Source organism: Aotus nancymaae, unplaced genomic scaffold, assembly GCF_030222135.1.
Source record: "Aotus nancymaae isolate 86718 unplaced genomic scaffold, 86718_ANA_hifiasm-v0.15.2.pri h1tg000031l, whole genome shotgun sequence".
NCBI lineage: Eukaryota > Metazoa > Chordata > Mammalia > Primates > Aotidae > Aotus > Aotus nancymaae.
Window position 1 is genome coordinate 1,132,689 of NW_026988444.1, and position 27,665 is coordinate 1,160,353.

A 27,665-nucleotide genomic window follows, 5' to 3' on the forward strand; every position below is an offset into this window, starting at 1 on the left:
ATAAACAAATTAGCCAGGCAAGGTGTCACGCACCTGTGGTCCCAGCTACTCTGGAGGCTGAGGTAGAAGGATCATCTGAGCTCAGGGAGGTCGAGGCTGCAGTGAACTGTGATCACGCCACTGCACTCCAGCGTGAACGACAGAGCAAGACCCTGTCTCATGAAAGAAAAACTGTAGCTTATTATTTAGCACTTTATAAATACCTATATTTATCGAACACTTCACATATGTTAAGCATTTGGCTTTATGTTGTGAATGCATTTAAAATTCACCAAGGGACGATTGCTTCCAGACAGCTCTGAGTGCTTTCCTCAGTTGTTGCTGAAAGAAGAAGCTGTATTCCTTCCTACAGGCTCATCCAGGTCACGCTTCCTCCTGATTTTCTGTTTCCTTACCCATATCCCACTGCGCTCTCTTCCCCTGAAGCTCCGGGAAGTCTTCCCTATACACGTGAGTGAGTTAGGGAACTTTGATGCGCCTCCATGTTTAGAAGAAACCTTGCCATCACCACTCCATGCCAATGCCTGGATGCTAACACTTTCACCTGCTGCTTCCTGCGAGGTGAAGCTCATATGGAGGAGAGCCTCTCTTGGGAAGCCCAGGCTCACTCCATGGTTGCCCCCCTCCCCAACCGTGCTGGTGTTGGGCATCCTCCTGCTCCTGGTTCCTTAGTTTCGGAGCCCGGACTCCACGCTCCAGAACAAGAGTTCTTCACTGTAGTTCTGTAGATAGAATTCAGTGGTCCATGCATGTGGCTGGGGAAAATTCATTTGGATTTCCACTGACTTCAACTGAAAGTTAATATTTCCTTCAGATGTGAATGTAGGCAACCATCCACAATTGTGTTAGCAGAACCTGTGACTTTGCCGCCCTCAGAATCACAGACCGGTTCACAGCACATTGCCATTGTCACAGATAATTGAAGAGGTTGTTTTCACTGGTCACCATTTGGCGATGGCAGGTACCAGGTCTGCCATTGGGTCTCAGTGCATTCATAAAGTAGTGTGCTTATTAGCCACAGGCATTGCTTATATTTTGGTGACTGTATTTTTATATGATTGGTTCTTTTGTAATCCTTTGAATTTAAACGTAATATTTTAAGAAGGGATCCTTTGGGACATGCCAAAAAAGACCCACCTGTAGCAGGCCACCCTGTGGATTTGAGTTTCTTACCCTATTAATTTTATAAACTGAAGTTTTCATCCCGTGTATGAGAATTTTTTATTTTTCCAAGATGGAGTCTTGCCCTGTCACCCAAGCCAGAGTGCGGTGGCGCAATCTCAGTTCACTGCAACCTCTGCCTCCCAGGTTCTTCTGCCTCAGCCTTCCAAGTAGCTGGGATTACAGGGGCACGCCACCACACCCGGCTAATTTTTGTATTTTCAGTAGAGACAGGGTTTCACCATGTTGGCCAGGCTGGTCTCAAACTCCTGACCTCATGATCTGCCAGCCTCAGCCTCCCAAAGTGCTGGGATTACAGGTGTGAGCCACCACGCCTGGCTCATATGAGATTTTGTGTACAGTTGAGGACACGGGTCTTCAGAACTAAACAGAAATGCTTATTGTCCCATTGCCACCCTTGTCAGTTTTTCACTGCACCTGTGAAGTCAGTCTTCATCCCCGCAGACCCCCTGTACCCCCAGCTCTCAGAACCCCTCACCAGCCCCTCCTTCCTCTTAGAGAGCGGTCTTGGGGAGGACCTGAGCTTTGGGCCGGTGACCTTCCAGCCCCCTGGGTCTCGTTGCCCGCTGCCTCCCCTTTCTTACCCGCATGGGCCTTTCCATCTCCTTTCTCTGTCCCACTCTGCATCCCTTTTTCTTTCCTTGAGTTCATTTCATAATTCCTCCTTGTGCCCCTCCTCCATGTTCATGACCTCGCTTATCACATGGTATGGTCTGATGGGGGCACTTCCTTCCTGGAAAGGTATTTTCCGGGGCCAGTGAGCAGTGTTACCATTTCCAGAAAAGCAATGCAGCTCCTCCTGCACCACGCTCTTTCTGCTCTGGGATTCCTCCTCCTCAAAGGTGCCACATCTTGGCCAGCAGTGCCTGCCTTTTCTTCCCCATCATCTGTGGTCTTCCTGCACCTGGGCTCCCCTCCGCCCTGCATCTGAGATCCCTGTTTTTACGCCAGCTCTCCCTAATGCGTAGCCACTGGGATCTTTTTCATCTCATCAGCCTAGCTCCTGGCAGGACCTCCCCGCTCTACTTTCCCAGGACGTCAGTGGCCACCGTCGACAATCACTGCCACATTTTCTTTTCCTTTTGTGTCCACGCTTGGCCCAGAGTCCTCTGCCAGGCAGCCTCCTGGGCCGCCAGTGGTGTAGAGCTGGCAGAGAAAGGAGCCTGCTTCCCAGCATGGCCTCACGTCATCATCATTGTCACTCAGGACCTTGCCCGCTGCCCTGGCTCAGAGCTTGAAACTCTCCCTCTTGGAATCTGGCAGAAGTCCCCAGAGGACCACCCAGCCTCAATCATGGCACCCTGGAGTCTGTTCTCCCCACTATTAGTGAAGTCTTTCCTACTGAAAGCCTTCTGGGCCATCCATTGTCTACACGTGAAAGCCCTTGGCTTGGCCCCACTGGCCTCCCCTGCTGGTCTGGAGCTCAGCCAGTGGCTCCCGTCCCCACTCCCTATCCATCTTTAATGTTCTAAACAATGAATTGAAATGTTTAACTTGAATGCAGAAGCCAGGCAGGTACTTGTCATGAGTGGGTTTGGAGGGGGCAAGGTTTGGGTGAGCAGGGTGGGCGGCTCCCACCCACAGGGGCAGCCGTCACTCACTTCCATCCTCATGCTCAGTGGCCTTGTGTTCCTGGATGGTCCTAGTGTTTAAGGAAAGCCAAGAATTTGGATTTGCATATAAAATGTTATCATTTTTAAATGTTGGTAACTGATCCCAAAAAATTATTACGTACTTTTGGGGCTGATGAAAATGCTTCTGCAGACTAGAAATAGTCCCCAACTCACCAAGATGGCATCTCTGCATTAAACCCACCCCCTGACCTTCCCAAGAAGCTCCTGCAGCGTGGCACAGCATTTAAGGCTCCACCTGACTGATGTCTGACTTCCTGTCCCAGCTTCCGTCTTATCCACACCCAACACCCAAGTTCCTGGGCATCTGAGTGGCCTCCTCTCCATGCCTGGACACACAGTGCTCTTCCATCCATCACTCATCCACCTGGCTGGTCCTGCTGGTCCAAGACATGGTGTTAGTGCTGTCACCTCCTCGGAGGTCTTTCTGGCTTTCCTCTCCATGGCCCAAAGGGGTGCCTCTTTTCTGTGCCTCATTCCTTTATTCCCAAGATGGCCTCCTGTAGACAGACATCGTGGTACCTGTCACACTGTGTAATGATAATTTATTACTTTTACCGCCTTCCCCACGAGATGCTGATTTTTGTGTGAGCAGCAATTACAGCTTGCTGTTCCACATCCCCAGGACCTAGCAGGGTCCTGGCCCAGCAGTGGGACTCTACGTGGCTGAACTGAACAGTCAACAAGGCAGCCTCCTAACCCCAAGTCCTGCGTCATCCTGTTTAGCTGGTCCCTCAAACGGAAAGCTGTGGACAGGGCTGAACTTAGTCCCAAGAGCCACGCGTGTCCAGGAGGCCTGGGAGCAGCAGCCCAGCCATCCCAGGGTCTCACAGAGGCCCGGTGGCAAGTACAGGGGAGACAGCCAGACACCTGCATAGGAGTCTAGAGGCTGAGTCTGTAAGTAATCCAGCTCAGACCGCACGTATGGCGTGCTCAGGGGACCCCCACGGCAAAGTCCAACACTGTGCTGGCTTCTGGGAGTGCAGTTTTTGCAGACATGTAAGCAGAAAATCATATGAAACACTGAGTTCTTGAGTCAGCAAATGGAATGACAGCTGAGCATTGCTCAGCAGCTGGGCGAAACCTGGGCTGCCTAAGGACACCCCATGTTTAGTTGTGGGGTCACCGCTAGCCACCAACAGCCCAGCTGGTGGACAGCAGACCTTTGCTTCTAGTTCTTCCCTTCCTGACCCCCAGATCTGCTTGTCTTTGCCTCTCAGTGACATCCATGGAGTCACCTGAGTCACCAGCCGAGACTATTCCTGGCCTCATCTGTTATCCTTCTGCAGCTGCTCCCGGATGGTCACCAGGTCCCTCCTCCCTTCTCCTCCCTTTCCTTCTGAGCTCCTGGCCCATCATGCCCTCCAGAGGAGTCCTGCATGTGGTTCGGGGCCTGGATGTGTGTTCGGGCCTCCTCACTGGTTTCCAGCCTTCAGTCTGTAGCCCTCAAATATGCCTTCCTTCCTGCACCATCTGAGGGGTTCCTCCACTCAGCTTCAACTGCAGCCACAGGGTTGAACCTTTCCAGGCCCTTCAGACCTCCCGGATAAAGCTTCAATTAAAAAAATTAAATAAAATACTGTTTTTAATTTTACTATATTCTCAAACTTCTCACATTGCACTTACCATACTTTACTGAGATTGTGTATTTAGATGTCTTTTTCTCCATAAGATACCAAGTTTGAAAGAGACATCCTTGTAAAGCATTTACTCGACTGTTGGAAATTTAGGTCTAGGACTCAGAAGATACAGAAGATTTTAAAGAAAGCCATTTGTAAATTCTTACCCTGAAGTTTATAGACCCTTTTGAAACCCAAAATGGAATGTAAGAGTCTGCATGTGTGTCTCCTCAGAAGAGGGTTCTGTGTGTTACTTACTTATTTACTGACAGAGTCTCACTCTGTCACCCATGCTGGAGGGCAGTGGTGCGATCTTGGCTGACTGTGACCCCTGCCTCCTAGGTTCCAGCAGTTCTTCTGCCTCCGCCTCCTGAGCGGCTGGGATTACACGCAGACCACCATGATGCCTGGCTAACTGTGTGTTTTGTTTTGTTTTCTGTTTTTGTAGAGACAGGGTTTCACCATGTTGGCCAGGCTGGTCTAGAACTCCTGACCTCAAGTGATCCTCCAGCCTCAGCCTCTCAAAGTGCTGGGATTAGAGGCGTGAACCACTGTGCCTAGCCTATTTATATATTGTATAAACTTTTCTTGTTTTTAGAGACAAGGCCCAGGCTGGAATGCAGTGACATAATCACAGCTCACTGCAGCCTCTTAACTCCTGGGCTCAGGCAATCCTCCCACCTCAGCCTCCCAGGTAGCTGAGACTATAAGCGTACTCCACCATGCCTGGCTATTTTTTCTTAATTGAGAACAGGATCTTACTGTGTGTCCCAGGCTATGTGTCTGGAACTCTTGACCTCAAGCAATCCTTCTGCCTTGGCCTCCCAACGTGCTGACATGACAGGCATGAGCCACTGCGCCTGGTCTGGTTCCACAGTTTTGAAGAGGGCCTGTGGCCTCCCCTCTTTCTCACAACTGAGACGTTAAGAGCTGTGGATTGCTTGACATGTCGCCGGTTCAACATGTTGAGCAAAATGCTAGAGGCTGGTGCAGAGGCTGCCATGGCAGTCACACAGGTAGACCAGCACTCCGAGACTCAGCAGCTGTTCGAATATAGAGGCTTAAAGGTAGAACATCTCATGAGACTAGGTTTTGAGAATGGGTGCCTGGAAGAATGGTGGTTTCATTAACAGAATAGGAAACTAAGGAAGAGAAGATGGTTTGGTTCAGAAAAAAATACTGCTTTAGAAAGGAAACTGGGACTGAAAAACGACCGCCTTTTTCTCGTCTGGCCGTTCTGGCTTTTGACACCATCCCAGAATGCAGAATGTTCTTTCCACTCACTGACTTGCTTTCAATTTTGTCCAAAAGAAAAATGATTCTCAATGAAAATGATGTTGTTACACAGTGTACATACTCAATATTAAATTCATAAGTAATGTGAACCACTTCATAAATTATTTAGCTTGAAGTTCATTTTGTATAGAAAATTACATCTTTGAAAAGCTATGACAGGGTTAAAATGAATCAAGTTTATCGTAAAACTGTTCAAGCCATAGTAATTTAATCTGAATCATTTTATCAAATAAGAAAAATTTTTAATATTTTGACTACTCATCACTCAGGCAGTATAGCTGGTGTTACTAAAGCGACCATTTCTATTTCAGTAACGTCCGTGGATCATGAAGCGTGCGCCTTGCCGTGCTTGTTTGCCGTGGCGGTGGGTGGCTCTTGTATACTCCACCTGGCCTGTTGTTCCCAGGTGAAGGTGCAGCCCAAGCCAGGCTCCGTTTTCCATTTCCTTACCGAGGACGGCAAAATCCCCATGAAGTGATCCTGTTCCTGGCTTATGTTTTCCATGGTGGATCTTACCAGGTGGCCTTGGAAGCCACTTCTCACACCTGGGTTATAAAGTCCTATGTGTTCACAGTCTGGTTAATACAATGGGAAAAAATTAAAACCTTTGGCATAACACAATTTTTGGTCAATTCTGTAAGGAAATACCATTCACAGCCTCCTGAGTGATAACTGTTTGTAGGCACTGCTTGGTTTCTGCGTGCCTTAGACAGGGAGGGTCCCACCGGTTACACTGTCACTCGTCACCATCCTGGGGAGGCTGTTTCTGGACAGCTGTCCCCATGCTGGGTTAAGGACCCTTGCCTGGCTCCTGACAGCACCCTGGGCATGGCCCTGTCTTGGCCTAGCTTTCACTAACCTGCATCTGTCTGTTCACCTATCAGAGTTGCCTGGCAGCATTGAGCCTCGTTAGGGAATGGCCTTCCCGCCATCTCTCCACCTGCACACAGCATAGCACCGGGGTTAGAGTCCATGCATGGTAAATGAAGAAGGACCAAGGTCAGACCCAGAGGCAAATGGCTTCTTTCTAACACTAGGAGCTATTCAGCTGCCTGTGCCATATCAGAACATGCTTAAGAAAAAGAGCGAAATAATTATTGTCTCAACAAAGATTTGGGTTTAGCAAAAACTGGAAATAATTCACAATGAAACTAATAATCCATTGATTGTGATGTCCATGGTGAGATCATTACTCTTGAGAATAATACTGGTAATTTCATTCACTCAGAAGGTACTATTTTCAAAGTGCTTTCACATTTTCCAAACCCTGCTGTGCGTGTTGAAATGTAAATCACACAGCACCCAGATAACTGGAGGATCTTCCTCATCCTTTCGACAAAAAGATAAAGTGAGAACGCACAGTTGCACCTGGATCATTTATTGCTTTAACTTCCCCTCCCAGCCCCCCCACCCCCCCCACCCCCCAGCTAGTGAGTATTTGAGGAGTTTCTCTCATTTGGGCTCTGGATGCTTTTCTGATATTGGGGAAGGTTTTAGGAACCATGTTCGGGGCTGCTTTTCTCGCCCCTTCCTCCCCGTCTCAGTGTTTAGGGTTGTCAGCATCCCAGGACTGATGTCCTGGCCATCCGTGTGCTTTAGAGGTATCCTGGCCATGTTCTTCCTTAAAGCTCTAAGTAAAAATGACTTTGTTCCATGGCACTATGTTAAATTGGCTGGTTAATTCTGGTGTTATTTACCCTGTAATTCATTAGTTTCACCCCACCATTGGCAGCTGACAGGCTGTAATTTCACGCCTTGCAATAAAAGATGTCTCATAATCTGCTTCATTTAGCAGCAAGAGAATTTAATGAAATTAACTGCAGTCCTAATTATGCCAGTGAATACTAAAGACCGCCAGCAAGTTTTCTGAGAAAAGGACGAGGTCCACCTAGTGAAGGATTGAGAATATCATTTCCTGGGAAAAGTTGCAAATGTCTTCCTTCTATTGGCCAACCAGGGCCAATTATGAGTACACATATGACTATAATTAACTGGTTTTTTTGTGAATGTCTCTCCAAGTATTCATTGTTTGAAATCAAATTTAAAAGAGATTCCTCTGTCGGAGTGGTGTAGATGATAGAAACAAGCTAGCATTAAGTTTTCAGGCAGCGGCCTTTCCTCCAGCAGTGGAGGAGAGGTTTGCAAAACATCACAGTTGGAGAGCAGGATTTCACGGGTGACTCTGGAGGGTTTCTGGAGTGAACAGGGGCCCTTGGCCCCCTTCTGCCTGTACACGCAGAGCTCAGCCTCTGCAGCCATGACTTCTCCACGCTGCGGGGATGCCAGGCCTGGAGAATTGTTGCCGCCTGTGGGGCATGGAGTGTCCAGCCTCACCTGGCCCTTCTCCATTCCCCATGGCCGCTAGGCCAAGCCCTCTCTTCTCCAGGACAGATGGCCTTTCCCTGCTCCACTGTCCACTCTGCGTCCTGCCCCTGGAGGGGAGGAAGACAGGCATGTTCTGGGTACCCAGTGCACCTGTACTCATCTCACACGTGAGTTGCACAAGCCGCTCACACCCTGACGTGCTCCTCTCCCTCTCACCATGACTCCTGGTCCCGCCTTTCTCACTTTTCCCTCTCACCCTTCTTCACTGCCTCTTCCTCTTCGGTGGTGGACGACAGGGCAGAAGAAAGGCAGAGAGGAGCGTTGATGCCTCCTGGGCAGGTCTGGCCTGGTGCTTGCCCGTGCTGGGCATACACACACCTGTCTCCTTGCCTTTCCCACCCACTCCATGGTGTCCTGGCCCCAGGGCTGCTGCAGCCCACAGCACCCCTTTCAGTGCCGTGGACAAATGCAGGCAAACCATGGATTAGTAAGTGGACAGCATTAGCAAACATAGGTGCTACATTTGAGCCAAAGCAATAGAGACTCAGGAAGGAAGATGTGCGTGTTCCAATTCTGCAGAAAAACAGCTGAAGCAGTGGGAGGTAGTCTGTTATATCTGAATGCGATGCATATGTCCATCACAAGTGACTGGCCTCTACCTCTCTTCCAATATTGCTCTACTAATGTGCGGCCTTTCTTTAGTTCTGAAAGGAACCACCTCCCCAGAGGGAAGTGCATGGCATGGCTTCCTTGGTCCCAGCACCTCTGCATCCTGCACCCCGGCAGGACATCAGCCGGCTGCCTCTGCCACCCCACCTTAGTGTTCACGCACCTTGGTGGGGAAGTCGCTCTGAGCAGCTCTGATTTCAGAGGCCTCATTTGGGAAATGAAGTTGCGATGTTGCTTCCTCATTTCCTGCGGCTGCTGGCAGGTAGGGCTTTATAAAGAAATGCTTTAGGACATTTTGGAATAGCTGTTGTATATTCTTATCGAAATAGTTGCTTTTGCAAAGAGTATTCCTGTTTGTGGTCACCCTTCATCTTCATGCCATCCCACATGACAGGGGTGGTGGCTTCACAGACATTTTAGATTTGCAAGGATGATGACTGTACTTCCCAGTCGGGGAATTCCATGGCCCACCCCACAGCCCAACTCATGTCAAGTGCATTCCAGGGAGCAGTGGGTTTCCAGGTCCGAGCCCGTTGGGGGACTGTGGTCTGTGGTGGGCAGGGGCTGACTGACCTGCCCAGGGGGTTTAGCCGGGGAATGGCTGTTCCGGGACTGGCCCAGCATCCTCCCACTGCACACAGCCTCCATGCTCAGCCTACGGAGGTGGCCCCCAGGCTGGTGTTTACGAGGTTGGTGTTCACAAGACTCCCACAGGAAGGGTACTGGGCTGCAAAGGAGCCAGGGGGCTGGTTTCTAGGCATGGCCCAGTGTTAGCTTGGACACAGCAGCTGGTGTCACCAGAACCTCTGAGCTCATGACCTGGCCTAGAGTGCAAGGGAGGAGCCAGTGGTCCTGAGAAGGCTCTGTCCAGGCTCTCAGTGCTGAATGTAGACCGTCAATGCCTGCCTGCTGCTGTGTCGGAGCTGGGAGGGAAACTTGTCTCCACTACAGATTGTGGGGTTTGAACTGGTAGGCCATGGAACGGTGGACACACTAAGCAAGGCCATTTCCTGGAAAGGGCAGAAGCAACTGGGCCCCAGGTGTCCCCATCATCACCCATTTTCCCTTAAACTTCACCTGTCCATCAAGGCACCATGTGCAGCAGACGAGTGATGGGAAAACAGCTCTGGTTTTGGGGATTTTTTTTTTTTAAGGCAGGATATGTTGTGTGTTCTCGGAATTACTTTGCTACCAGTGTCCCCCTGTCTCCCCTGTCTCCCCTCTCGGAGCGTTGGCAGCCAGTGAGCGCCAGGATGCCCGGGACAGCGCACTCTTGGCTCACCTCCGCATGTATGGCCCTTAACCCAGAACACCCGGAAATGCAAGTGCTAGTGCCAGGAGCCCATGAACAGAAAGAAGAAGGGGACGGGGACGCGCGTCTTAACTGCTCGCCATAAAAATAATTGAGCTGAAATTAAATCTGGGGGCTTTGGTAGCCTCCTGTTAGGAAAAGAAATAAAACCCAGTGTTTTGATGCACAACTCGCACATCTCATCTGCAGTATGCCAGAGGTAATTTTGGCGACGAGCAGTAAGAAAACCTGAAGTATTTCTCTCCCAGACCCTCCCAGCTTATTAAAAGAACTTATAGACATGAAAATACATTAAAGTGGGCAAAGCGGAGAGAGGGTGAAAGAGATTAACAACCTTCGCTGAATAGAGCCTATTGATGAAACGGGCCTGTGAGCTGCTGCCGACTCTGAAACAAGGTGCCAGGAACTGAAAAGGAGGTCAGGCCTGTCCAGAATTTAGGGGGGAAATGGAAATTCATATTTAAAATTAATACATGCCTGAGTGCTCGTTTCTCCCCCGTTTCTGATTGGGAAGATTTACTCGGGAAGAGAAGAAACGTCTCTGTAGCCGATTACCCAATTTGAGCACCCAAATTAAAAGATTCACTTAAAATGCAGCGGAGACAGCGGCGCAGCCCGAGAGGGGCCCGGGTGTGCATAACGTCTATTGTCTGCGTCTGCGTTTGCTTTTTAATGCCAGCGCCCAGCATGGGAGCAGGGCCCTCCTAGCGTGCACAGAGGGGGCTTGGGATGGGGGGGATCCCCGAAACAGGCCACCTTTTGACAAGCGCCTGACAGGTATGGGCGCCTTCGGAGATCTTTTTAGGAAATTGGGTGTTTGCGAGTCTAAATTGAAGCGAGCATGCTGTGTGTGTATGTGTGCGAGAGAAAGTTAGCCATCAGTCAAGTTTTATCTCTTAATGAATAGAGACTGCTGAAGTAAGGGTTAGGTAATTGAGTTTATAATTAATTAGCCATAACCCTCATCAGATAAAGCAGTTGTGAAGAATTTTTTTTATCTCCTTTCTCTCCCCAGGGCCTGCCCTTCTTTGTCCTTGCACTGACAGCCAGCACTTATCTCGGGCCTGCTGGAGCCCGTGCCCGTCAGTCCTCCCCCTGGCCAGGGCCGAGGGGTGGTCAGCCCAGCCTGCATTGTACTGAAGGCCCACAATCAGCCCAGCTGTCCGGGCCATGATGAATTAGCGGTGGGAGTTAACATAGAGGTGAACTCCAGATCGGCCGATAGCTTGCAGGCTGCCGTGGTTTGTCCTGACTTCAGCGCATCTCTGATAGACCTTTGACACCTTCCAACAAAGAGGTTACGGGAGGGAGAGTTGGAGAAATGTAGCGTTCCTCCAGAAAGTTGGGCAACTCACAAAAGACCCCTTAATTTCTATAGCGGTCAATTCAGTCCACAAAGGAAGGAAATCAATGAGCGTTTATGCTCTCTTTGAGGAACCTTTTTTTTTTTTTTTTTTTTTTTAAGAGAAAACCATTTACTGGCACTTTGCATGTTTCGGGTACAAGCAATGGTAGAAACATAAGACATTAAAATCCAAGACGGAGCGGATCTGTCTTGACTGCGTTTTATGGACAGAATGAGAGGAAAACGGGAAAACGGCTTCCCTACTCTGCCTCAAGATTTGAAGTCTGATTCAGGCAGGTTGAGTGAGGAATTGTTTTAGGAACAGGGAAGGTTGTGACTTTCTTGGTACTGAGTTGGAAATAATGTCGACTTCCTTGTGATTCTAGTTGTTCCTTTCTAATTAACCCCCAGGCAGGTACAGATAAACCTCTCAGTGCCCTGGGGATGTGGCAGATAGGAAGACGTGAGCCTTTCTTTCCTTCTTCTGCAGTCAGTATTTTATAATGGATAGATTAAATGGCAGTTTGGTTTCTTCTTTGTTAGCAAGACTAGATACCACTTTTCCAGACCACCCTATGGTAATTATTTGGGGATTCAAGGCCAGACTGTTTTATCAGACAATATGCCTGAATAATGATTTTGGATGTTAATGAAAATTTAATCAGATGAATATATTACTCAGCCTCATTTAGGCAGTAAAGTATGGAAGTGCATCTGCAAGTGCTGAAATTTCTAGAGCAAACCAGCTCATTTTTGCAGGAAGTAAGATGAGAAGCCAGCAGACTTGTGTACGTGGATGGAGGAAGGACAGTGGCTGGTTTGTTTTGGTGTTAAGTGTAGGCTATGCCCTGAGTTAATTTGGGAAGTACTGTTATCAGCAAAAGTTCCTAGTTAGTTATTGCGGACGCTTTGTCAGCTGCCCGTGTGCGGATACTAGGTGCCATAATTGAGTCATACCTAATGATTCCAAGTTTTTTCATGAAGCAAATGTGGTAAATATGTCCATTCCAGGCTTTCTTTGAGTGTGAAAAAGGAAGTTGATGCATAGGCTCATGGGATGTTTGAGCTTTATATGACCAGATAAAATCATCCACATAACTTAGAGCTGCCATGTTGAGGCAGGTACTCCCTTCTCGGCCTCCCCTTGTCTTCCAGGGCTTGTAGGGTCACCTCCAGCAAACCCAATTTGAAAACCAGTGATCAAGCACTGTCAACTCCTGCCACAGCTGAGAAATGAAGGCCTTGTTCCAGGTCACATGGAGAAAGAGTATTGCATGGAGTAGACCCCGCTCCTCCCCTACATCCAATTGAACCTGGGCTGTGGTCGTGTTGGGTCCCTACGGGCCTGCTCTGCTTCCCTCTTTCTGTCCTCCTTAGATGGGATATGTGGGGCCCGTCTCTGGCTCTGCTTGGCATCAGATGGGCCACTCCTGCCAGCTCACCTCCCTGCTGGCTATTTGCCCTTCTTCACAGAGGTGGGGGAAGGTGGCTGCCTCATTCCAGCCTCAGCTGCTATTGAGGCTACAAAGGAACAGCCAGCTCTACAGCAGCCCATTTCAGCACATCATGGGCAGAGACAGCCTCCACGGAGTCAGCTGGGTTTAGGAACCAGAGGCTTTGAACCCAGATCAGCTTGGAGCCTGGTCTGTCGCTCCTGCTTACTAGTGGTGGACTTGGGGATGATTCTTACCCTCCGAGCTTGACGTGCTTTATCTGTTAAGTGGCATTTGATGATGGCCGTGAATTGTGGAGTGACAGGTACTCTCATGGGAGGAGCTCAAAAGGGGCCAGGTTTCCCCTGGTTTCACTTGTTTATTATTATTATTTTCATAGAGGAGTTAATGGCGTAAATGAGAAACAACTCTTTGTTCATTCTTATTTTTGGAGTCTGTATCCTGTACGGTATCTTCAGAAGCGTAGATCTCTTCTGCTGTGGGAGCCCAGGACGTTTGGTCAGCTCTGACTTCATCACACAGACTTTGTGAGAGGATGCTTCAGAGGAGGGCCTGCCCTACGTCTGCTTCTTGTATTTGTTACTTCTGACATCGTAATGCCAGTTATTTTAAACTAGGGTGACTAATGGACCCTTATTTCGTGAAGGAAAAGAAAAGTAGAAAAGGTTTAAAGGCAAAAAAGATGAAGGCATATGTCTGTGATGTTCAACAAACCGGTCTCATCAGGCCCCAGGTGGAAAACTGACGTGGGATGCTTGTGCTGCCATCCCTTGGGGTGGCCACGGAAATGGAAGCGTGAGGTCATCTTCTGATCAGTAGCAAAAGTCTACCTGGAAAATGGTTACTTTGATTTTTCAGGGAGTTGGTAGTGTGACAGCCATGTCAAAATTAATCATTGGTAGATTTATTCAAAGCTAAACGTCAACTGAAATTCTTAACTATAATTGCTGTAGTTTTTTAGATGTCCTTATTCATTCAGTTACAGATTTATCATTTTTCAAACCAAATTCTAAACTGTTACTTTCAGTACGTTTTTGAAGTCGTGTAAGTTGAGTTTTAGTAAATTTAAAATAGAGCAATTTCTGCTTTAAATATAAAGTATCAATCTTGCCTTCAGCTTCTCTGCCCTGTACTTTCGATTTTTATATTATAAATACACAGCTACTCATCTGATTCTCTTGCCTCCACTGTGCTGGGAAGACTGAGCGGCTCTACTGAATTGAAGTCAGAGGATGTTGGTTTGAATTGGAGACTGCGTGTTGGTAAATGAGTGACAGTAACAAGTGGGTGAGTGGAGACAAGTCCTCGTGCCTTAGAGGAAATGACTTGTTTACCATGTGGGGTCTCTAGATGCACGGAGGCTACTGCATTCCCGGGGGGTCAGCCTTGTCTCAGAAGTACTGACAATAGTCTTACATGTTCATCTTAAGTTAGCATCACTGAAACTATAGCTTCTTCTCTTTAGTTTCTTCTTGTACCCCGTGATTCACCCAGAATGATTTGGGTTTCCATGTAAGAGAATGTGATTCACCTGGTAAAGGGATAAGGAAGGCATTATCTGACTCATGGAAGTGCGGTGGGGGGTCACCCCAAATAGCACCATGAGGAGGCACAGCTTGAGTCTGATCCCTCTGACTTGGGGCTCCTGTCAGTACCTGTATTCTCATGACCTGTGTGCTTCAGCTTGGGCCCTTGAGGTTCCTGTCCTTTCCACGTCTGAGCTAGCAGTGAGCTCAAACCAAAGTTCTGGGAATGTTCTCATCAGTCGCGAGCAGCCCGGTGTGGACCACCTGCCTGTCCAGTACTGAATCAGTTCCCGTGACTGGGGCCCGTTGCCTCGGCGTAGGCCACACGTTGACCCAGAGTACACAGGCCAGGATGGGAAAGGGTGCCTTCCCATGCAGAGTCACTGGTCCTGGCCACAAGCACAGGGGTTGGATGTAGGACAACCACCATAAATGTCCCTTGCCCAAGTTATCATGACATTTCAGAACTTCAGCCAAAGTTCCCTGCTTGACACTCACACCTGAAGGCCTCTTGCAAGTGCTGGCCGCTGCCATGAGTTCAGGTATCTGAGAACATGTTTGGTTCCTGTGCTGCAGTTTGGTCGGACGTGGTAGATGTGAGACCAGTGCCTGAAAGAGGAGCGCTGTAGAGGAACATAAACACACACACACTCAGCAACGCTGTATTTAATGGCCCGGGTTTGTTTAAGTTGGAGTCAGACATTCGGAGCGCCGGTGATCTCCATGGAGGCAGAGGTGGTGTGGGCCTGAGATGCTGCACTGTAGAGCGGGAGTCATCCATTCCCGGACAGCGGATTGGTACCAGCCTGCGGCCTGTTAGGAACCGGGCCGCACAGCAGGAGATGAGCGACGGGTGAGCGAGCATTACTGCCTGAGCGCTGCCTCCCGTCAGATCAGCGGGGCTGTTAGATTCTCATAGAAGTGTGAATGCTGTTGTGAACTGCACATGCCAGGGATCTAGGATGCGCACTCCTTATGAGACTCTAGTGCCCGATGATCTGAGGTGGAGCAGTGTCACCCCAAAACCATCCCCTCTCCCTGTCCATGGAAAAATTGTCTTCCAGGAAACTGGTCGCTGGTGCCAAAAAGGTCGCTGTTGTAGAGCCTTTGACGAGCATCCCCAAGGAGACCTCAGACACAGTCCCTGCTTTGCAGGATCCTGACCCCGACCCTTGGGTTGCTCACAGCATGCATGTCCGTTGAGTGACTTTTCACCCTGATTGCAGCTGTTCCTTTTTAAACAGAACCTACAAAAGTCGATACACCAAAAACGTGGATAAGTTGCATGTCACGTATATACCTTGTCTGTTTCTCCACACGTACCCCGTACAGAAATGACACAGAAGAGCACCTCCTTGGTTTGCCAGCTAGCTTTTGTATAGCAGTAAATCCAGAGTCCATTGGTGATGAAGAAAGCCTGGAAGCAGCTAATAGAGAAGCATTTTTATGTAATTGATTTGTAGGAATGTAGCATGGTCGTCATTTGGGAATTGACTGGGTATAAAGAGTTTTCCAGAGTCCCTGTGCCGTGTTTTTTGCCAAACTGTCTGACCGTGTTGCGAGCGTGAGGCATGTACTCGGGGCTGCTTCCTGGGGGCTCTTGGGGGATTTTCATTTTTCTGGTACGGGACTGGAGAGTTTACAAGATACCATGACGGTACAGCATTTAATTTTGTATCACCACTTTGGGAAAATGTGTATCTTAATTGCTAAAATCTTTAACTTAATATAAATTCAAATTGAACGTAATCCAGGCTGTATAGACATCTTTAAGGAATTCCATCATCAACATTATCCCATAAAGGAAGTTAAGTTGGGCATATAAAATTGTAATTCATTAAATTTTTCGTTAGTTAGTAAGCAGATCACTGTTCATAGCCAAGATGCATTTTATCAACAGTTTTGGTAGCATCAGGTAAAGAATCTAAGGATAATGCTATAGAACATGAACGGACCTTTTTTAGAGAAGTATATTTATCACACTTTTTGGTTGCAAAGTTCCTCAGGGCTTCTTAGTGATTAAAAACATTTTTACTTATAAAAAGTCAGCTTTTTTTTTTGGAAAGAGTCTTGCTCCGTCACCCAGGCTGGAGTGCAGTGGTGCAGTGTTGGCTCACTGCAACCTCCACCTCTGGGGTTTAAGTGATTCTCCTGCCTCAGCCTCCTGAGTAGCTGGAATTACAGGTGCCTGCCACCATGACTGGCTAATTTTTGTATTTTTAGTAAAGACGGGGTTTCACCTTCTTGGCCAGGCTGGTCTCAAACTCCTAACCTTAAGTGACCTGCCCACCTCAGCCTCCCAAAGTGCTGGGATTACAGGTGTGAGCCACCATGCCCGACCAAGTCAGCCTTCTTTTTAAGATAAGACACTGAGCTTTCAAGTTGGCAAATTGATGGGCGGAATGTATATATCCCATTTGTACATATTGAATTTAAGATGCAATAGTTTAGGGGGAAAATGTTTTAAAACCATACAGAATTTAGGAAACAGACCTTTTAACTAATAACTGTTATTGAGAGATGATTAAAGTAATGAATATGAATTAGTTCACAACGAATGATATTTTGTGTGCATGATTGTCTGTGATCATTACAGGATGTGTACTTCCCCTTACAAAGTTATAATGTATCCATCTACCATGAAAGGTCCCTAGAGCATGAAAGGTGGTTTCTCTACATGCCTGTGAAATTGATGAGCTGGGAGAGACTCACTCATATTTTAATGCCAGCAGTAACAGTGCTCACACCCAGAGATCAGGGGCATCAAAGTTGGTGGTAGCAAGGAGTATTTGCCACTGTAATTGACAAATAATACCCCTCATAAATACTGCCAGTCTTTCAATTAGTTTTCATCTAAAATTCGGGCTACAAAATGATGGCCTGTCAACTGACAATGAATGGCAAAAATTAATAAATTGTCTTCTAAATAGAATGGACACTTAAGAAAAATTGGGCAGCCAATTTAGCACAGCGTGAAGCGAGGGGAACCTTTTGTACCGGTGCCGGGCGCCAGTGCTGTCCGATCTTTATTAATGGTGCTCGGCAGCTGCCGACAGCTTTGTTGCTACTGGCAACTTTCTTCATTAAAATTAAAGCCAGCATCAAATTCCATTAGCCGTACTCTGGGCACCTTGCGTTTTTTTTTATACATATTGTTTCTTTTGTTAACTCCCTCTCCACCCATAAGAAGTTTTAGGAGAAGTTAAATGGGAGGAAGAGTTTGCTAAGACCAGAGAACCATTCTCTGTTGTTTTTGGGAAATGGCTGTCACTTGCCCGGTTAGAGCCCCCATCCTGAAATCTGCAAGCCCCCCTTTTGTTCCATCCCCTTTCAGAATTGGAGCATATTACCTCTAAAAATGACACACTATTTCGGATCTGCAGCTTTCAGATAGGAACGACTAATTGGTATGAGGCCTTCTAGTTTCTTATTTTTTTCTGAGCAGTTTAAAAAAAAAAAAAAGTTCTTGCTTCCCGTTTCTAACTGTATTTCCATAGCTGACTGTACCTTAACACAATAGTAACTCGATGCTCAGAGAGACTCGCATTTGTCCGGAAGGCCTTAGAGTTATTTTCCCGAAGGCATTACTTTTATCTGTAGAACAAATTTCAACCTTTGAAGGAAAAAAATCGAGCTTTGCTGAATAAGTTCTGAACTATTGTCTGAAAAGCCGTTGCCTGCCCTTCACAGCACTGTGTGCAGTTCAAAAGACTCTGAAATGCCTCCGCCCTGGAGCTGCTCCTCTTCAGGCAGCAAGAGGCAACAAACAGCTCCGATTCTAGGACAGCTCCGGTCTTGGCTGTGCGCAGCGCCTTCCACCAGCAAGCAGAGGTTGTATGGCCACTGCGAATGGCTCTTGAAAAGGAACCAGGCTGGGATCACCATCCCCATGGGTTACCTTCCCCTCCCAGCCCAGTCTCATAATTGCTTTCTTCTGTCCTCAGTAATGCTAAGTTTAGGGGCTAAACCTTCATCTCAGTTTGTTTTCTTCTTTTTCTCCTCCTCCTCCTCCTTTTGACTTGTATCTTACGCTGAAAGAAACACAAATACTCAGTAAAAAGCTAGTTGTCAAGCAACAAAGGAAAGGGCACTATAACAGAAAACACACACGAGAAATTAAAAATATAACTTACCTCTGAGCATCCTAGCACTCAAGGCAAAAAGGAAGAGCATAATTCTGAGCTCTGCTGGAAGTCAGTATGTAAGTGCATTCTGTATTTCCTTTAACTCTGTTCTAACTTGAAACCATCATTATAATTACCTTTTTTTTTTTTTTTTTTTGCCTCAAGGAGATGGCTTACGGATTTAATAGGAGGATTCCCTTTTTCTAAGCAAACAGCTTTCTAGTCACCGCCGTCTCCCCATACCTTCTGGTCTCACATCACAGATAAGGATTTTATTAACAGTGTCCAGGATAATGTTAAAGGGAATCTAACAGGTACAGTATTGTCCTTGTAACCCTTATTCTCAGTCTTGGAATGTTTAAAAAACATAACAAATGACTGAGATTCCCAGTAGCTCATCGTTGAAGACAGTCCAATGTTTTGCTTTTCAGAGAAGTGGCAGTACTGCAGATTCTGGTTTTTGTAATAAATGTTTCTGACATTTTAATGAAGTAAATCAATCAAATAATTACAGGAAGATTCTGCTATCCAGTTGTTCTTTTTTGAGTAATCTTAAATAATTAAAGGAAGAACAACACGCCAAATGGTGGTTCAATTAGCATGTATAAAAAATAAATATTTACTATGATTGCATTATTTACCAAAACGGAGATGTGCAATCATTTAATATTGTAGATTGGTCCATAAAACAAATGGTACCAAGTCTCTCCCTGTGTCTGGCCATCAACCTCCAAGGGCTGTTCTCCACCGCAGACGCCCCTCTCTCGCCCCCCACAATATCTGAGCCAGGCGAGGAGACAATTGTTACTTGATGACTGAACCCACTAATATGTTACAGGAAATGGGGCATGAAATACAATACTTTATATATAGTATGTACTGTGCGATTCTTCCATTGAAACAAGGCCATTTGTAACTTGCTGATACAATATTTGCAGTGGTTCATCATTAGATTGTCCTGATTAACAATCAACTTCTATAGAGGGACCTTCTGAGCCGTTGTTTTAAAATGTGATGAATCAGAGGATTTGTTCAACATCACTTCATCCTCTTCTTTACATGGTTATTGGCATTTGGGAACTTTGGAGTGAAATAAGGTGTGGTCTGTTTTGTGCGGTCATTTCCAGCCATTTTGACCACTGCTGTGTGTTTCATCCAGATTGTTTAAATTGATAAGGTGTCATAGGCACCATTTGAATCTACTCCATAATCAGGGAACACATTTCTTGTTGATGGCAACAGCACGCAGTCTCTGTTTCAGCCTCTGAGTTGGAACAGAGAAGGCTTTCATAGAGGACATTTGGTGGAAATGAAACACATCCAAGATGTCCCCTGTTAACTGTCACCTCCATCACCCACATGCACTGCCTGTGTTTAGCAGGGCAGCCTCTGCCTGTGATTTGCAGGGAGCGGGTGCTGACAGTGCTCTTCCCTCTCCTTAGTTCCAGGAAGGTCCAAGCAGTTGAGCTGACTGCTTGTCTGTAGAAAGACCCACTGTGTCCCTAGCGGGCAACAGGTGTACTGGTAGGTACCCAGTTCCTGCTCATCAGGGAGTGATTCTGGGCATGACCCTTCACCTTCTCTATGCATATCTGTATCTATAAGCACTTACCTCCATCTAATCACCATTTTCAGCAACTTAGCATTCCCTTAAATGAAACATTGACATCTGTAGAAAAGATCTCTCTGACATTTTAGATGTAACATAACTTTAAAAGTCCCATTTGGGAGGAAGAGAACCATTGGGGACCCTGCCCCATGGGGTTCCTGAGTGTCCTGGGCACCTTTGCTTGAGCTCATTCTTTTCATCAGATATCAAGAGCAGGAGTGCCTCCTTCCGCTTGGACTACTGGATGTCTTAGCACTCGGCAAGAAAGAACACTGCGGAGTGTGCGAGACCACTCGGGGCCCTGCCGTCCCGGGTGTTCACCCATGGCTCTGTGCACACTCAGCCCAGGACCATGACCCTCATTCAATGCACTTTGTTTTCCAGAAGCACAATTTATTTTCTAACTTCTAATTAGTTCAGGATGGTATTCAAATTTCCAAGAAATGAAATTATTCGTAGTAGTGAATTATTGCTAGTAGTAGCCGTGGTGGTGATACTTGTCATCGTCATCAAAGTGTGGTGGTAGTAATCGTAGTATAAGGAAGTATTTGTGCTGCTCGGAATGAAACTTGCACATGGAATGTTTCTGGAGATGAGGGCCAGGTGTAGGATGCATTTTCTGTGCCGGTTCTCCTCCATAGCAGAGACTGCCTGGAGTGCTGTATTGAGAAGGCTTCTGAGGCTCAGCGTTGCAGTTGCCACCTGCCGTCACTGTGAGGTAGGAAAGTGGGAGCCCACTTGCAAACTGTCCCAGGTGCCCTTTAGCTATTCTTGGTTTAAGTCTTTAAGACTAAAATTGACACATGGCTGTTCGTATGCACAAACCTTTTTCTTTATTTTTTTTTATTTTTATTTGTATTTTTGAGATGGAGTCTCTCTGACACCAAGCTGGAGCACAGTGGTATAGTCTTGACTCATTGCAACCTCCAATTCCCTGGTTCAAGCGATTCTCCTGCCTCAGCCTCCCGAGTAGCTGGAATTACAGGCGTGCACCACCATGCCCAGCTACTTTTTGTATTTTTAATAGAGACGGGGTTTCCCCATGTTGGCCAGGATGGTCTCGATCTCCTGACCTCATGATCCACCCACCTCAGCCTCCCAAAGTGAGCCACCTGCACCCGGCCCACCTTTTTCTTTCTTTAATCAGGAAGAAAGTGAGTAATCTTTGTCATTTCTCCAGTAGAACCTCTAGTCCATGTCTGAATGGCCTTCACCAACCATATGCACATCTGAACTTCCGTAATAGATGTCAGGATCCTGAGGGCAGCCCTGGGTGTGTTCTTTATGCCTCTTCTCATCCAAGATAGTGCTGTACACTCATAGTGCGTGCATTGAGGCTGTTTGGGTTGCTTTGGTCTCTGATGAGATCTTGTGTGTGCATGCTATTTATAGTCTACTCTACCATGGAGGGCAGAGCATGTATATGTGGTTACTATGTAGGATTTGGAGCCCACAGACAATGTGGATTCACGTTAGGCCTTTACTGCTCACTGGTTATATTTTCCCCAATTATGTAACTTCCATGAAACTTTTTGTCATTCATGATAATTGTTAGAATCATTCAGTAATCCGTTTATCAAATACTTTTTGAACACTTGTTATTTGCCAGGTTATGGGCATGACGGGAATGGTCCCTACTATCATTAAGCTCACGATCTAGCAACTAAGGAGCCAGACCGCAGGGGCCCCCACGTGGTCCGGACCGCCCTGTCAAATGGAAGCACAATGCAAACCACAACGTCATTTTCATTTTGTTGGGGTAGGTACGTTAGAAAAAGTGAAAAGAAATAGTGAATCTGAAATTTGTTTGGATATACTTTATTTAACCCAGTATATCCAGTGTTGGATCACTTTAGCATACAGTCAGTATAAGAAGTTACCTTTTGTCCTGCATAACCTTAAAAACTTGGCGTGTGGTTTACATATACAGCACCTCTCAGCTGGGATTGGCCTCCCGTCCAGTCCTCAGTTGGCACATGTGGCTGATGGTGGCCCTGTGGGACAGTACAAGTCCAGGGACAGCCTCCTCTTTGAGCGAGAGATGATTTCAGCTGACCAGGAGACAGATGCTGGCTGGGGTCGGGGAGGCAGCGCGAGGCGGGCCTCCTGGGCCCAAGGTCATCGAAGGCCCCAGTGGGGAGAGCATGTGGTTAGCTGCAGCTCGCTCTCCAGTGCAAGGCAGCAATGTGGGAGGAAGCCCTGGCATGAGTTGGGACACCTGGTGTGCAGGTTGAGGCTATGCCACCAGCAGGACACCGGGTAGTGATGTCTGCAGCTGTGGATAAGAGCTTCTAGGGGAAGAGTTAACTCGGAAAGGAAAGAACCCTGAGCAGTGGCAGCACTGAAGAGTCAGGTGGATGAAAAATCACCAGCAATGGAAAAGAGAAACTAAAGGGAAACAAGGGAAGTGTATCTTTCAGGAAGTTCCTGTATTTAAAAGTGTGTGTTGGAGAGAGAGAACACATCTCCCATGCAGAAGACTTGTCAGTATTTTACGTAGATATACAAATCTGCTTCATAGCTTGCCTGATGTCCTCAGTTTTGACTCTAAAGCTCTGACTTGAATGCACAAGCAGACCATTCCCACGTGATTTAATAAACAGTTGCTATAGCATGTATAATCCTTGCAGTGAAAACTATTTAGGGATCATTTGCTAGAATAAAGCAGGAGCAGCAGGTTCTGAGTGTTGCTTTTACAGGAATTCCTCTCTGCCATAGCCATGTGCCACTGTGGAGTCCCGTGAACTCTGTGTTTTTGCAGAATGCCCCCATCACATGCAGGGGTTTGGCTCACTCTGTGCCCGGCCTGGAGGCCTGGGTGTACTTCCTAGGCAGGCACTTGGATTCTGTTTAATTTTCTTTAGCTACCGGAGAAATGGAGTCCATTTCCAAACCCTGGTAAGTGCCTGTTGGTTTTGTTTGCGGTTCTGGCCTCCGGGGCGGTCTGGGTGGGAGGAGGAGGTGGGCGCCAGAAGGTGATTGAGCGTCTCCGCACCACTGCGCAGCTCCCGGAGCCCCCAGACGCCAGTCAGCACGGAGGGGCGGCCTGCAGAGGTGTCACTGGCAGCCATTAAGCGCAGATACTGTCGACCCTGGTGTCATCCCTGAAAATCTTGTGACAGGGAGAGACAGAGTGAAGGGAAAGAAAAACGAGGCGATCAGGAGATAATATTAACTAGAAAAATCAAGAGGGGATCTGTCAGTCCCGGTGGGAAAAAAAATGTTGTTTTTCTTAGTTTCCTTTTCCTTTCTTTTCTTTCCTTTGGATGGGGGGTTTGGTTTTTAGTAACCCAGAATCTAGTAGCTTCATTGCCTTTTTTTTTTTCTGCCCATATTTAAAATTCCTTTGATTAGCGTTCGGTTCTGGTTGGGACTTAATAATGCTAGCCAGACCTAATGTGAACCATGCATCTCGTCGGCATGACTCGTAGTCAACATGGTTTTTTAAAAGGGAAGGAAAGAAGCACAACAAACTTTTTCTTTCTTCCCCTCTTTCCCCGTTATTGTTCTCGGTCTTGTTATTCAGCGGACGCAGTATTAAATTGGATTCTGTGTCCATCATTATTAAAATGTGAAGTGTGTCGGTCACAAAGCATACATTTCGGGGCAGTTAGCTGAATAATTTTTTTCTTTATTATCCCAAATTACTGCTGAGCTCTGGAGAGGGGAGCAGTTTAGCCAATTATTGCCATTTGAGCTGGATTTGTGGGTGATTAGCTCCTGGCCGAATCCAGTCCCGGCCGGCGCTTTGAAGCCTGTGCTGTGTGATTTTCTCAGCAGTGAGGTAGGAATAGACGCGGCTAATGACAGGAAGGTCGCGCGGGTGAGCTGACCTGTGTGTGGCACAGACTTGGGTTTCGCAAATAGGGCACCCACAGTAACAAGTGTGTCACTAACCCCGCCGTGCATAATCGGGGCTTTATAGGATTGTTGGAGATGCTGACAGCTCAATTAAAGTGTAACCCTTTGTACCCTGCAACCTGGCAGAATGACAGAAATATTACTTGCCAGAAAGGGGAGGGGGTCTTCGGGGAGCTGGTTAAAGATCCAGATTCAGCCCCTCGCCCCTTTGCCCCTCCCCCAACTCCCTCCACTGTACAGAAGGAGCCGCAGAAACGCTTCCGTTTGTAAAATAATAGGTGCTCTGGAGGACGGGCAGGTGGAAATATTACGATTTTACAAAAGCTCAGTTACAGGGGATTCCTGCTGTTCCTATGGAAACACTTTAAACTAGAGAGAAAGTTGAAAAGATTTAGTGGTGGCAGAGCTTGTGTCTACTGGTCACAGTTTCTGGTCATCTCCTTTTACCAAAATTCACCTCCCAGCATCCTGGATGTGAATTTGCCAGAAGTTTTCCATTTGTTAGAGGATCAGGGAAGCCAGTTAATGGGGGTGTGTTTTTGCACACAGTGAGTGATTTCTGTGTTATCGATTTACTTCTTCCACTTAGCGGCATTTTCTGCAGCTTGAATGGAAGCCGTCTTGATCCATAGATGTCTGCGCGTCTGCGGACTGGTCATTTTTGCCACAGTTTGCTTTTTTCTGTCAAACCCTACATCCTGCAGTATGTGGGTCGCTCATCCAGATTTACTTGATGCTATTTTAATTAAGTGGCAGCGTGTGACGCCCTGCACGCTTCTTTATTTTTGGTTTTAGGCTTTTGATGGATTACTTTGATATTTTATTTTATTAGAGGCTAGGAGTATCTGTAACTTGGTGTGATTATTCTTGTAGGTTGAGCCGAGTGCCAGATACTTATGTGGGAATCTGGGAGCCAGAGCCACCTCAGACAGTCCTGACTCCCAGGAATTCCTAGCCCACTGGGGGAGATAGTCTGTGTGTGGATTTGGGGTGTGCTGGACCTGAGGTGCCTGATAGATACTCAGAGAAGTGTGTCCAGTACAGAATGGCAATTGAGACTCCAGTAAGTGGGAAAGAGAGAGCTGAGGTCCCCAGGGTGACATAGGGGCCTGGAGGGTGTATTTGGTGAGACTGGTGAGGTCAGCGTTGGACCACCTCCCGTGATGGGTGCTGTCGGTGTGCTGGGCTGGGACAGCATTTCTCTGTCCTAGAGCAGTGCACGGCCTGTTCATGCACCTATGTGCAAGTCAGCTCAAACTGCCTAAACAAAAGACCACAGACTTTGTCTTAAACAGCAAACATTTATTATTGTCTCCCAGTTCTGGAGGCTGGAAGCCTTAGATCAAGGTGTCAGCGGGATTGGCTTCTCCTGAAGCCTCTCTCCTTGGCTTGGAGTCAGCCATCTTCTCCCTGTGTCTTCACAGGGTCTTTCTCTGTCTGTGTCCTGATCTTTTCTAATAAGATCAACAGTCATACTGGATTAGGGCCCATCCTAACAGCCTTACTTTAACATAATTTGCTCTGTAAAGGCCCTGTCTCCAAATAGAGTCACATTGTGTGTGCTTGGGGATAGTGTCTCAATATCTGAATTAGGACGTGGAGACTAATCAGCTAAGGGATGTGGGGCGGGGGGGGGGGGGCTTTTTCAGCAGAGCCTGTGACCCTGCAGCTCAGCGTGGGAGGCTAAAGGAGCACTCACCAGGTTGGCCAGAGTGAGAGGGAGGAAGCGAGAAGGACATTTCAGGGAGAAAGAATTGAACTTGCCAATTTACATTCAAGTTGATGGCTTCTGATTGAGTCTGCATAGCTTCCTGTCCTGTAGCAGGAATCAACAATCTTCTATAAAAGGCTAGAGAGTAGGTATTTTAGGTGTCATGGGTCATGTGGTTTCTCCTCAGCCACCTAACTCTGCTCGCTCAAGGCAGATGCAGCTATTCCCACGAATGAATTTGACTGTGTTCTGATAAAACTTTATTTACAGAAAGAGGCAGAAGGTCAGATTTGGCCGACCTGCGGGAGCTTGCCAGCCCCGTCCCGTAGGATCCCCGACGCTCATAGTCTGGATCAGGGTACACAGGCCCTGAGAGTTGCGGGTTGGTGGGAAGGCTCTGGCCACTCAGGATTGTACACCTTATGCTTGCACTCATGTGTGTGTGTCTGTGAGCGCGTCCGCGCCGGGCATCAACCTGATCCTAAGTGCAAGTGAGGGACAGTGACCCCCACACCAAGCACACAGGGCCATGGATTTTCACTCTCGTGGGTCCAGGCCTGTTTCTGGCTAAGTGTTATCTGCAGGGTATAGCTTAGCATAATGAGAGGGCAAAAGCAAGGTGAGTAAGCGTTTGTTATGGAGGATGTCAGGAGAGGCTTGACAGGGGCGTCACCCAGATGGACCATTTTCTGCATGGAGCTGGTGTCACGGGGGAAGAAGAGGTCACTGCTTGTATGGCCCCTGTGCTCCTCCAGTTTCCAGTGATGACATTCCATCCACCTACCACCCACCAGGTGCACTTCTCTAGTTTTTTTGAGGTCCATTTGGTTCCTGTCAACCACAGTTTTAATACATGTTACAGGGAAACATCTTCATTAGAATAATTAGAATGAAATTATCAAATGCAAATGTGAAAATTGAGTGATTGGTACTCACACTCTTTGGATCTCAGTTAAAGGTGCCAGCTTTTCTCTGAGTCGTTTTAGAACTTCATAGAAACCTTTAACAAGAACCTGTTCCAAAGTGTAATGAAGACAAATCATGAAACAGAGTGATTGATTAACAGTGCTTACTATAAAACCACAGAAGTACTCAGACATCACTTTTTTTTATTAGAAGTAGAAACAAACATTTCTGAACTTGCATGGATGTTTTTAAGCGAGGAAAAACCATTTTGTTAAACATGGTAATTAGGAAACTACTTGGTGCCCCTGCAGCGGCAAGAGGGTGCCTTTGACCTGACTGCGGAATCACACATGCGCCGTGTGTCGCTTTCACTCAGATGCATGCACGGCCTCCGGTGTCTGTTAAAGCTGGTGAGGAATGCTGCCCGCAGAGCGAAGACGAGCGGCTGGGGACGTGCCTGTTGATAATCTGATCTTGACATGGAGCCGCCTGCGTCGAGGCTGATGCGCCATCGCCACGTAGGAGCTTAGCCGTGAAATGTTCCCTCTGTGTCACGGTGGTCCCCGTGCGAGCAGAGGCCAGCACCGTTTGGTCCCTGAGAGTCAAAACAAAGACTGATTTGCCTGGTTAAGACCCCCAGTCTCTAATGCAGTCAATAAATCTTTGTTGGTAAATAATTGCTATCGAGCCGAGTTTTAATATAAATTTATGAGTGGTGTTTTATCACAGCTTGGGGCTGCAGCAAACACTGAGTGATGGATTTCAGATAGCACTTACGTTCATTACATTAACTTTGTAAGTTATTTAAAGCTTGTACACTTAACATTGCTTTTGGCTTTCAATGACCTCTTGGGACTAGACAAAGAATACACATCAGGAATAAAGAGATTGTGGCCAAAAGACAGTTCTGCTCATGGCTCTGCTGTAGAAAAGTTTCCTTGGGCAGAAAGCAAGATGTGCCTGCCTGGAATCCTGGTATTTTGGTTATAGATCGTTAAAATCAGTCTTTCTGATATGTCAGTAAATTAACTAGGTGGTAGGAATTAGATCAGCATTTGCCATTTTACAAGTAAGATAAGAAGAATTTGAGGTGTC

General features: G+C 47.1%; 1 protein-coding gene across 9 annotated transcripts in view; it reads left to right on the top strand.

Annotated features, from left to right (window-relative positions):
- The window catches only part of AGAP1 (ArfGAP with GTPase domain, ankyrin repeat and PH domain 1), a 631,299-nt gene that overhangs the window by 343,663 nt on the left and 259,971 nt on the right, over positions 1-27,665 (top strand). The window contains exon 10 of one of the 9 annotated variants that reach the window (XM_064383385.1): positions 11,050-11,583. The exons of the other annotated variants lie outside the window; for them this stretch is intronic. Within the exon in view, the coding sequence (XP_064239455.1) occupies positions 11,050-11,208 (159 nt within the window). The 3' untranslated portion in view covers positions 11,209-11,583. Of the gene's footprint in view, positions 1-11,049; positions 11,584-27,665 lie in introns of those variants that run through there. 9 annotated transcript variants of the gene reach the window in all.